The sequence below is a fragment of the Polyodon spathula genome, chromosome 33 (assembly GCF_017654505.1).
Source record: "Polyodon spathula isolate WHYD16114869_AA chromosome 33, ASM1765450v1, whole genome shotgun sequence".
In the NCBI taxonomy this organism is placed as follows: Eukaryota; Metazoa; Chordata; class Actinopteri; order Acipenseriformes; family Polyodontidae; genus Polyodon; species Polyodon spathula.
In genome coordinates, this window is record NC_054566.1 from 5748383 (window position 1) to 5761107 (window position 12725).

The window sequence follows — 12725 nt, forward strand, 5'->3', positions numbered from 1 at the left end:
GAAGGATCCCAGGGTGTCAGCTTCAACAACATTACTGGGGAGTTGATTCCAGACCCTCACAATTCTCTGTGGGAAGGGCTGGGGGAGTGAAGCCTGTGCCGTTCTGAAAACAGTGGCGCTGTTCAGGCGCTGCCTTCCAGGGAACTTGAAGGAAAGTGGAGGCTTGTTCCATAAGCACCTGAACTGACCTTGAGGGAAGGGTAGTATTAGTCTCTGAGGCAACTTCAGAGATGGGGCCCGTCTCTTGGGTCATTTCTTGGACCACTCCCATCCTGGGAGTCATCATCCCAAGAAGCAACAATTGAAATCACATCCTGTTCCTCCTCACTCATCTCCACATCTTGCTCTGAGATGTCCGGGGTGACCATCGGTGAGGGCGGGGTCGTTCCTGGGGCAGGTGCCAGGGGCTGAGATCGGAGCAGGGGGAACAGTTTGCTGCCTGACCAGGTACTCCAAAACCTGAGCCATCTAGAGATATCCTTTGCCTGCCTCGAGTGTCTCTCCCATTTACTGCTCCTTGAAGGAGACTTTAAGCGGCTGCGAGATCGATGGGCTGCAGCCTGTGCGCAGGGTATGCAGTGCAAATGGCTCGAAGGCAGATGGAGGAGGGGGGAGGATGGGGCTCTCAGTTGAGCTGGCTGAGGGTCCTCCGGCGCAGGGTCTGTGGCACATCAAGTCCAGGGCCATGTTGTAAACAAGCCCATAGTAAATAATCAGTGGACAGCAGCTTACTGTCTTTTGTAACCCAAACCAGGGATACAGTACACAGCATATCCACTTGCAGTGTACTGTATCCCCATACAGGGTATACGTATCCACAGAGGCATGAACATAATGATTTCTTAATCGAGAAGGATCAATGTGCAGAGCAGTTGTACAAACACTGAATGTGACCGTCCTGAGGAATATGTTGAAGCATGATTTTTAATGTGGGCAAAATAATAAAAATAAAAAAATAAAGAAATGTTACTTAAACCCTAACATATGTACCAATAAGTGGCTGGCAGGTTAAACTAAGTAATAAACACCCTCTTGGTTTGTTGGGAATTGAGAATACTCTACCACACTGCAGTTAGCTCCTTGACCTAGCAAGCATGTGTTTTACTTGGGTCAAATGATCTGTTGCACACATTTCCATGCACAATACGTGCTGATCAGGGCCTGTGAAACCAGCCCTACAAGCTCTACAGCATCTGGATTTCCTGTAAACCAGCACAACTTCAACATGGTTAACAGGCTTCATTTCGGTTCTGCTTCTTGATATATATGTAAAACACATTCAGTCCTTCCGTTGCAATACTGTAAGGTCATGCTGTTGCTGAGTGGCTTTTCAGCAGGTAAGTTTTAAGGGGACTCATGTTGCTGTAGCTAAACTAAACTGGACTGGCAACAAGGCTTTCTGATAAACTAAAGGTAGCACAAGGCTAAACTGCAGAAGTGTATAGTAGTTAGCACAGGGATTATATGGTGTTGATAGTGTCCCATTGAACTAGCTGTCGGTACTGCAGCTTTAACTGAACCCAGATATGCCGATATGGAATGAACATGCCTTGTGTAAAGGGTGCTGTAAACTACTGGCAAAAATGTATTGGACTGTGCAAATGAAAATGAGCTACAGTTCGCACTAATACGCATAGCGTGTGCTGGAGGGGCCAGCACTGTAAATGCAATCACAATTGCCTGCAGTGTTTGGAAGAGTAGTTTTGATCATTTTAGTTTCATTTCCCCTACATTGGTAAGTGTATCCCAATTCTTGGAAAGCAGACGTGTGACAGAATACCTGCTATCAAACCACCTGAATGAGAACCCAGGGTAAGACACTATTCATCTTTGGTTTATCATCAATGGTTTACACATTATGAACTCAGAGAGACACAAAAACAAAGTGCAACATATCATTTACTAGTTTTGTTTATTTAACCTTTGCAATGACACCAAACAGGTTTGGCTTGCTATCTTAGGAGATGCCTTGATTTGTAAACAGTGAAAATGATCAAATACGTTTCATAAAACGCCTTTCAAGCAGTGTTTAACCAAAGGGAAGCCTTCCTTTCATGCCTCCCCTCGAAACATTACATGTAATTTTATAGCTTCAATCTCTCATATTTACAGCTACATCCACATTTTCACGTTAGATTACAAAACTTGTTTGCTTTATTATTATTATTTTTTTTTTCAGAACTATATTTACATCCTCAATCCCTAACTGCCTGCTGCCAGGGAACATACTGTTAAAGTTAATGTTCTTGTTGTTTAAACTGTAAAATAACTTTTAAACAGAATTATTTTTCTATAATTAATAGACATATAATAGACATTAAATATATAACATATATTTAATGCAGCTCAGTCCACTGTTTTACTCAAATGAAACTTATCCAAAATATTGCACTTAAATTAGGACGATAAGAATCAAGGAGCTATGATTAGACAGCAATGCATCAAGCATTCAGCAACAATTATCTAAATAAATAGGCAAACTTCTGTCCAAGTGAAGAAGTCTTATAAAAAGGGCACCAGCCTAACGTTACAGCGCTATTTGTCTAGGAGTGCAGGTTAAAAACAGCATGAAAGCTTCAGAGTAGAATGTCATAATGTCCTGAGAATACTGCCTCATCCCTCTATCACGAAATGAATCGCTTAGCACTGTACTGAACCAAGCATCTGAAACTTTGAGTCTTTGGAGAAAGGCAGCATGTTCTTCCAAATTCTTCTGCTTCAAGGACACATTTTGAAAGAAAGCGTTTTGCAGTTTGGTCCATTCCGCTCTCTCCTGTTTTTCTTTTTCACTCCTCAGATATTTGCATGCTAGAAGAACAGCCCCACAGCAAGTGGAGGAACATCATGCCTGGAAAGAAGAATGGAATTGGGGGGGCAGTGCTCCACTGAACTTCTGAGAGTCTTCACGCGGTCCCTGTATACCATGCACAAAGAAAGATCTTTAAGCACATCGTACCAACAACTGGGAGAGGTGGGGGGGTTAAGGAGAGATGCGTGATTCCAACAGTACCGGACTGTTTCAGATATCCAGGCCCCAGTGTGAAAGACTGGCTCCATTCTCATGCTAGTCCATAGCCAGTACTCTGCCCAGGGCTATGGCTTCCACATTCTATAACACTAAATGAAATGGTGCACAGCCACCCTCTAGCCAACCAGAGGGGTCCTCAATCGCATGGAAACATTCAACTCCCAATCGGCTTCAAGTCTTTCCACAAAACAAGCCCCCACATGTCTCTCTATGATGACAATGCAGAATTGGGCTTCTTATGGTTTATCAAGTCTAGATACAACTCTGATCGGAGGAATCGGGGATAAGAGTCCTTTTCCATCAGGCCAAATATCCTCTTCTGTGCCAGATCAAAGCAGGTGCGGTTGATGCTCTGCAAGTTGTCCTTTGTGTGCTCTCTTGTGTAGGAGTCTAGATTAACCTTTTGGGGAAAAACAAGAATTTATGTTAGATAACTATTTGTTTTATTTAAAGTTTCAATATTGGTGGCCAGTTTTATTGTAGCAGAGCCCAATAGAGGGGTTTTAGGCAAAGGGAAGGAATTCAGTCTGGACACAAAATACTGGCACTCTTGTTGCTTATTCAAGGTTTCATTCAACCTCCAAAAAACAGCAAAAAAACTAAACAAAAGCAAACACCTTGTCTTTCTTTACAGCAGGAGGTTATGCTAAAGATGAAGGGACCTTCTACTGAAGATTTTCCTTACCTCTTTACACGACTGGATGGCAATGTATTCTGCAAAGATTTTCTTGGCTTTCGATGTCATTTTAGATTGTGACTTGATCTTTTTATAGTCCTCACATGCCAACCAGAATTCCAGATTTTCTTCACTGAATTCTGTGCGCAGGAACGCTCTGAATGCAGCCAGGCCATCTGAGCAAAACAAAAAGACTGGTTAATACACAGAACTGTAAGAAACAGGAACACTAGAATGACAATAACTCGAAGCTCAAAGGCCAGCAATGCAAGCAGCAGGTGTAAAAACCAGCATTATGTAATGGACTGACATAAAGAGCTGCCAAATAAATAGAGGATAGGGAATAAGCAACAACAACCTAAAACCTGCATGCAAACATCTGACACACTGACAAGTGTTGCTTACAGGGAAGCTAGTGTGTATTTTACAAGGACACATGCTTATTCAACTCAAAAATAAAAGCCTATCAGAGACTATGATAATGCATTTTTGTGCATTCTGTTCTGCTTTCAGATAGATAGAATTTGCATGGGTTACATGCACTGCCAAGCTAGCAAGTGATTCAGACAGATTAAAAAAATGCATCAAAGAGAAGCAATTCTGCATGGTTTTGTCATTGGGATTATCTGATCATTCCTAGCTGGTTTTGCATGTGCTCAGAAAGCTGTCTTGGAGAGCTTGCACAGCCAACGTCACCATAACTAATCTGTCAGCTTTGCTTTCCCAACACATAGCTAAAGATCATTATATTCAGCTGGAAACTGAAGCTAAATCTAATATTTCTCTCCTGCTGCAAACACAGGCTTCTATTTAATCAAGATTAACAGAGAGCGAGAAAGAGGGGGGGAGGGGGTCAGCCACTTGATTTGCTAGTGTGACTTGCATGAACAAAAAAAAAAAAAAGTTAGCGTAAATTTAGAAATATATTTTACATCCAGCCATTTAAAAGCACCTTTCAACATATCACTGGTTGCAAATTATAGTTCAACTAGAAGCCAAACAAATTCTGTCACACACTCTTTACACAAGCAATCACTTCGGCAGTGCCAAGTCCATTCTACAGCACACATTCCCTAGCTGAAGATCATTCTCAAGCCAGAAAATGAGACTTAAATAAAACACTTACATTTATGGAGCAATAGTTTGTCCAGAGACTCGCCCCATTTTACTGCCTCTTCAGGTGCTGGCCTGAAAATAAAAGCAGAGCGATTCTTTAGTAATCCCATCCCTGTTAAACTTCTCATTGTCTGACCTATCAGCAGCTCAACGCTCATCTGTCTCCTTTGGTCTCAGTGTAGCTCTAGCTAGATAAAGGCAGCCTCTTTCTACACCCCAAACGCCGCCCCTGAAAAGCGCCGTGACTCGCTATAAACATGAAGGGCTGGATGAGCTGTTGAGTGGGAGGGCTCTCTGCACTTCCACTCTCAGTGGCTGCTGTTGTCAAGCTCTTTACATGGATTTAAAGACACAGGGCATCATTTCTGTCTTTTAGGGTGCAAATTGAATGCTAAACAAGCACAGGATTATAGCACTAAATAAAAAAGATAAACAGCTTAAGCCAGTCGAACTAAAACCACTGCAAAGAAAGCCAAGTTGGTACTTAGTTAAGGTTTTAGCCTAATTAAGCAGTACCATGCCAAGCTTTTAAAACATGTTTGTTTGATTCATCTCAAGCTGGGCCAGAGTAAATAAAGCTGCTGTGGCTGTCTGATGAGCACATGTTTTCAGTGTTTAGCTCTTGCATATTCTGTCCAGGCTCCACTGAAACTCTCTCTGCTTGTCCACACAAAGCAAGCACAAATAAATCATGCAGCACTTGCAGTCATGTGCTGATTTTTCTCGGCTCCTCTCCAGATCTGATACTTTATGCCGTCATATTCTGACCCTTGCTTCCTGCATGTGGCCATACAAACGTCTGTGCACATCCAAATTACAAAGTTGTTTTGACTATACTGAATCCTCTCTTATAAAGAGACCATGTAAGTTTGAGTAAGGGCTGATTCATACTCCTGTCGCAGATTAACGCAATACTTACGACGCGGACCGCTATAAAAGCTGTGCAGCTTCACTCTGCCATGCACCGCATGTTGACGTTTTTCAACATTATCCCACCCTGTGCAATTTCAGGTCACAGACATCTAAGAAAATGTTGTACGACTTTCCAAAAAAGACGCACATTGCAATAGTGTGGATGATGTAATTCCAACCTATCACACAGGGTCGAAGACCCTCCACTTCGACCAGAAATTAGGTCAGAGTCTGAAGTATGAACCAACCTTAAGCCTGTCAATTCAGTCAGTATTACAGGAATTATAGGTTCAGATTGTTAGAAACTGATCTGAAGTAATATAAATCTCATTGCCTAGCTGGTATTCATGACATCTGCATATCCTAATATCCTAATCCTTTCCTGCTGGTTTGTTTTTGACTGCCTTATTTCTTAGTAAAACAAAAATGCATTTTGAAAATTACAAATTTTAAAATGTCACTTCATGTAAACACTTACTTGACAGATTTCATCACTTTATCCAGCTTGCTCACTGGATTGCTTCCCGGAGATTCATTTCGCCTCCGAAGAAAACCCAAGCGGTTCTTCATGTCTTTGGCCCTGGAAAAAAAAAGAAAAAAAAAAAGAATTGAGCCACAAATCACAAGCCAAGAAGGTAGGTTCTAGTTGAAAATGAAGCAATATCAGTTAATTTTAAATGCCTAAAATAATGAAAGTCTTAATAAAAGCACCCTTTGAACATTTTCGTTTCCAAAGTTTAAAGAAATATCTTGTTCTTTTATTGCCGGTTCTCTTTCAAGCTTCTATCTATCTACCAAGACTCGACAGAACTACTGCTGCTGAGAAGCGCTCTGAACTTACTCCTTCATGCTGTGTCTCTTGTGTATCCCCCCCGCTCGCCCTGTCCCCAGCAGCATCTCCCAATGAACCTCCTGGGACGGAGGCTTCGACACAGCGCGAAGGAAAAACGGCATCACTCTGACTGTGCTTCATCCACTCCACGTTAATCCACCTTGCTCTCATTTACTCATGTAATCACTTTTTCTCTTGGTCTTTCCTTTTTTTATGTATTTATATATTGCTTTTAAAGTGAAGTTTCTAAAACACGGGGCAGGTACAGCCAGCCCAACACACAGCTTTCCTGACTGAATGCGACTGCCTTGACAGTAAAGTGAAGTATACATTCCTGTCTGGACCTGGGTATTTAGCTACAATGACTCCTCCGGATGTGGGAGGCTCCAGCAACACTTCTGTGTTTGAACAGGGGGATACGTCAGCTCCCACCAGAGCTCCGAGCTTGCGCACTGTTTTCCACACTCCAGAAAGTTAGGTAAACTGTGGACTGACCAAGGCAGGAAACAGGATGCAGGCATGCTATGGCTATTCATGATAACTCATCTACTGGTCGTCACGGCAAATAAGCGGAGTGGAGAAAATGAGCAAACACTAAGAATAGTGGAGTCTTTCAAGTGAGAAGGCAAATAAACCGCCAAAGAATTACTGCATGGGTCAATTATGAAAGACTTTAGCTTCAGCACCAAAGAAATGTTATTCCAATTCTTTGTTCCCCCCTTGATTAAACAATGGCCAACCCTCTGCTTATCGCTGTGTTCACAGAGTGGTTAGAAATCTTGACTAGGACTGACAGACAAAACAGCAGGTCTACTGTGTCTAGGATTAACACAAATTGGTAACTCATAACTATGGTTATTATATTTTTTTCTTTTGCATTCACATTTAATAAACTACCTAAAATGCATACAATTCAAAATGAAAACACACTAAAGATATTGCTCTGCATTATAAGACCACGCTTACGCAGTAATAGAATGAAAGAGAACAGCTTCAACAAAAATCCACAGCAGGATTTTATTTACCCCCAATAAGGGCCCCCGGATTCGCTGCCCTTGCATCCCAAAGGTATGCAGGACGTGGCAGGAGACTTCTTCTTTATTTTTAGACTCTCTTCTGGTTTATTGGGTTTCTGTAATGAAGGCGCAGTCTAGCTAACCATCATATGGTGCTGTGGTAAGCAGCATTTCTTTTTATAGCCCTGGAAAGTATTTGAGAGTTTAATGAAAGAATTTATGATTAAAATCTGGAATTAACTCAGCAGTGTGGTCCACTAAATGGAAAGATCTGAGACACTTACTGGTGGGCACAGAGAGGTGGGCTGTCAATGATAGCATGGGCAGAGGGGTGGTCTGTGACTGGGCACTGACAGCATGGGCAGAGGGGTGGTCTGTGACTGGGCACTGACAGCATGGGAAGTGGTTAGGTGTAACCTAACCACATATAAAGACGACTTTATGCATTGCTTTAAAAGTACAATCATGCAATTGTTCACAAAAACACGGACACTCCTACTGTATTGGGACCAGAACCCATGACTATATATGAACTACATTTCTAAAAAGCTCAGTGCAGAGCTGCTGGCTCTGTCATTCGCTGCACAAATCTCTACAGGCAAAAAATGTTTCCATGTAGATACTGAATATAGTTTGACATTTAATTAGCACGCAATGGCCCTGGAGCAGCTACAACACACACACACACACACAAACACACAAGCTGTCTTACACACGTTTATTTGAACAAATACAAAGATTAATTTCAGATTTTCCCAAGAATCACATCATGGCAACTTAAAACAGCTCTTTCTTCTTTCTGTTAATCCAGTCAGACCTGCACCTATTCATAAAATGAACAGGCCTCAGATTGTTAGTTTGCTCCAAGAGTGTAATTTGCAGCAATTAGCAGTTTCCTAAAATCAATCTGAGAGCAGCATGGGAAACAGGATCTTGCCAGGCGTAATTATCTTAGGACTCGAGAAAATCCAACCCTCAAATCATCTGTCTCTTATTACAGTGCATCTGGAATTGCATCCCAGTGCTTGTGAGCTTTTAAAATTAGAACTGCTTTGGTGGGAAAAGGTCTTTAGTATTGAAAACTGCAAGGATAGTGAACGCAACCAACTGGACCGGTACAAACAGCAAAGCAGAACCTGTGACTGCTAAAGCATTACAAATACAAAAAACAAGCAGACACATCTTCAGGTCAGACTGGATGAAATCACACTGCTTAAACGTGAACACAATTGTAGCATGTCATTTACATTCAAGTCTCTCACTTTGCAACACCTTAAACGAGAACTGAATGAGTGATAACGTTGCAGCAGTGCAAGCACCATATACATGGGCTTCAGAAGACAGACTCTGACTTTGCAGAGAGTGTGTTGGTGAATTCAGAATAAACAGTGTAGCTTGCCTAACACAGCCATTGTCGGCCAATTCAATTCATCAGTAGTAAATTTAATTGCTAAACAAACTACTCACTGCCACACAACAAAAAGATTCAGTAGCTACGGGACATATCACTTCTCGCAAGGATCTCCATCTGTAACCAACTTCAGCATCATTAATACAACAGCATTTAAAAGCCAGCCCAAAACAACAGTGCCGACAGTACAGCCCGAATAATTACAGATGCCACACTTGTCATCTCATGTGTTACTCTATTAACTGCCAGAGAGGTTTTTAATACTGCTTTTGTTTTAACACAACTGTAACAATTCCATTTGCAACAATATAATACTGTGCCACATGAATCTCCTTTTCCATATGCTTTCCAAAGCTGTACTTGTTAAAAGATCAGAAAGACAATGCAAGCTGAATCAAGGAAAACAATATCCTACCTTTCCAGATACCTTTCTGAAAAGTCAACCATTGTGTGGTACATTTGAGCCAGCGTGTCTAAAAACTGTGCTCTGTATGAAGCTGTAGCTTTGCAATAACGGCCCTCCTCATCCAACAGATTAAATAGACACAAAGTACTGGAGGGAGGCCAGATGGCAAGCCAATCAGAGGGCAGCACAAACCACATGTGCCCTGCATAGAGAGTCCTTTCTAGAGTTGCACTCACTGCAGAGAGCCACAGCTACAGCCCCAGGTAACTGCATGGCTATCCTGTCTAACTTACATAGGGTTAAAAAACAAAAAAACAACATCATCATTACAAAACAAGACTTCTATAAAATAGGGGTTAACATAACACACTGCAACATGAAATTGCATCAATCTGTCAAATAAATACTACATGTAAAGACATACTAATACACGTAAATGTACATGTGTATCTTGATCCACATGGTGTAATCGGCACTGGTGTCAAAGGGTTGGGATTTCGAGTGCAGTAGATTCATATGAACTACAAGAATGTACAATCGAGAGGATCCAGCCCTCGGCTTTCTAATGCTAAGAACCCTTTGCCATCTAGTGGAAACAGTGAAGACTGCATATTATCATTTCCAGATGTTTCGGAAGTTGTAAAAGAATTTTACGATTTGCTGCGGAATGTTGAGTAAATGTATTAAAGTCCTATTTCAGTCTTGCAGTAAAACAATGCCTTCAACGTAGTGTAACCAATAAATGAGCCTACAGTTTGCTTAAAAACCATGTATTTTACTGTAATATAATTAATTTCTATATGTTAACTACTGTAGTCTTCCAGTTTAGCTTTGTGTGCTCTACGCTGCAATGAATATTATGTTGACTGCTCAGTTTGTTTACATTCTCCAAGTAAAGTAAACCCAACTTGCCATGGATGTGAGAGCTGATTTGGGGGATAGTACAGGAAGTTATTAATGTAAAGATCCCTTACTGTACAACAACTTTCTGAAATATACTTTCAATAGCACAGTATTTAATATTTCTGTCTAACCCACAATACAGAAACATGGTCCTGAAACGGCATGTGTTTTTCATTTCTGATGAGCATACTATTGGTCCTCTGCATGCATTTCTCACAGACTGCTGTGCAGCTAGCAGATTTTAGGGGAGTGCTCCTTCTTCTGGTAAAAATGAATCAAAGGCAGCTGCTCTGTGTGCAGCATGCTCCTATTAGAGGGGCCCCCAGCCTGCAGTGTGTTCCTATCAGAGGAGCCCCCAGCCTGTGTGCAGCATGCTCCTATCAGAGGGGCCCCCAGCCTGTGTGCAGCATGCTCCTATCAGAGGGGCCCCCAGCCTGTGTGCAGCATGCTCCTATCAGAGGGGCCCCCAGCCTGTGCGCAGCATGCTCCTATCAGAGGGGCCCCCAGCCTGTGTGCAGCATGCTCCTATCAGAGGGGCCCCCAGCCTGTGTGCAGCATGCTCCTATCAGAGGTTCCTACTAGTCTATTGCCCCCTCCCTCCCACACAGTCCCCCAGAGCCCTCTTCCCTGCACAGGCCTGCTAGCAGGACACTTCCCAAAAATGAGGCCAGGCAGGATCACATTACAGACTGCATGAAAATAACACTTTCTGTGGCTGCAGAGAAACACAAAGTAGTTTCAGACGAGAATGCAATAATGATGTTCACAAAACTTGTCTATCTCTAGAGGCATGTTCCTTTAAATGTGTGGTTCACAAAGCAGGAACCTGTTCATACAGTTAATCATATTGACCTTGTGACTTACAGGTTTTTAGTCGTCGTCTTCTTGGAGCCGTCCTGTTCCTCTTCACAGCTGCACTCCGAGTCGCCTCCGCTGAGCTGATGGGGAAACAGCAAGAGAACAGTCTGCATCATACACTCCAGCATTCAGGCTCTTATCAGTGGAGGTGAAACAATACAGTGAGGGTACCCCGATACTCTGATATCTACTACAGGATTGGCATAGGCACACCAGGCCAGTATCCAGCACTAAGCAAGGCTTTGTTCATCTACAGAATGGGGACACACAGCTCTCTGCTGGTCTGCTCACAATGAACATGTTGTACTAGCCACCGAGTCTAGCAATCAGTGCTCTGCAGACACTGCCATGGAATGTGTAAATCAGCATGCGTTACACTTCTTAATCCCCAGCTGCTGAGTGGCTACAGCTAAAGGGGGCGGGCCCTTCAGAACCAAGGTGGAGCTTTGGGAGCCCTGCCAGTACAGAGCAGCAGCAGTGCTGTATGTTAAAAAATGAAACATTCCCATTGTTACAAATTACTCCCCTTCAGTTAACGCAAGCAACACCACATGGACATCATAGAAAGCTATCATAATTTACATATATTAGAAAGACACAAGAGCAAGACACATTTAAATAAATTACTAGCCGACACTACAGACTGGAAATCATATACACGCACTGCAAATCAGAGAAAACATGTTCACCCTTTCCACCTCATTTCTGTTTTACATTTTCATCCTCAGTAGTGTTCCTTAGGGTCCGCCTAATGTTAAACATCCTGCCAGCGACCTGGCCCTTTAACTGGTTTTACTCAGGCATGTAAGAGACAGCCCTGCTAGTGATACACCATTTGAAAGAGTAGAGACAGAGCTTCAAAACAATGTCCAATTTGTGTATTTCAAGCATTGCACCTTGCCAGAGAGAGCCGTGAATGTGTTTTGCAACGTTACTGCTGCGCTGTAAGACAGGCCTACCTCGGTGCAATAAACAAACACGTTCAGACAAAATCTTTACAAACAAAGAGAAATAGCGACAGCAAAGGCACAAGGACCTATTTTCCGATAAATATATTTTTATTTTTGGTGTCTGTGGATCAGGTGCACAAGACAAGTCAGCTGTTTGGGTTAGATTCCATGGCTGCCACCTTGCTGGGCTGTTAGCCACAGTGAATAGCACATGATCAGGGTACCTGGGACAAATCACTTGAATGAGTTGTTTTTTCTTTGGCACATTTTTCAATTGTTCATTTCTCTTTGGTTGCTTTTGGTCCCTTTTGCATATATGGCCACAATTCATTTATTTATTATCCAATTTGTTCAAAAAAAGTCTCCATGTTCCCTACATGTTGAAGTTTCATTGTACACCGGTAGATTTCAGCTGGCCATGCTAAAATACACTGAGAGGAACGGTAGTTCCTCGTACAAGTTAGAAAAACTTATTTGAAACTACGAGAGTCTCTATACAGCTGCAAGAGTTTAGCTGTTTTCACCATGTTGCAGCGGCAAAACTAAATCACTTAGAATTGCCATCTGTACCAGTACCAAAACTGAAACTTCTTACATCAAATGTGAAAAAAAAAAAA

General features: G+C 42.2%; 1 protein-coding gene across 5 annotated transcripts in view; it reads right to left on the minus strand.

Annotated features, from left to right (window-relative positions):
- Positions 1-1895: 1895 nt before the first annotated feature.
- Positions 1896-12725, minus strand: part of LOC121303545 (regulator of G-protein signaling 3-like) — a 148856-nt gene continuing 138026 nt past the window's right edge. For 3 of the 5 annotated variants that reach the window (XM_041234300.1, XM_041234301.1, XM_041234302.1), the window contains 5 exons: positions 11165-11238; positions 6211-6312; positions 4831-4892; positions 3714-3880; positions 1896-3428 (listed from right to left, as the gene is read on the minus strand). In XM_041234300.1, coding sequence (XP_041090234.1) covers positions 3237-3428; positions 3714-3880; positions 4831-4892; positions 6211-6312; positions 11165-11238 — 597 coding nt within the window. In that variant the 3' untranslated portion in view covers positions 1896-3236. Of the gene's footprint in view, positions 3429-3713; positions 3881-4830; positions 4893-6210; positions 6313-6573; positions 7422-9406; positions 9503-11164; positions 11239-12725 lie in introns of those variants that run through there. The other 2 variants (XM_041234304.1, XM_041234305.1) reach the window with 2 other exon arrangements.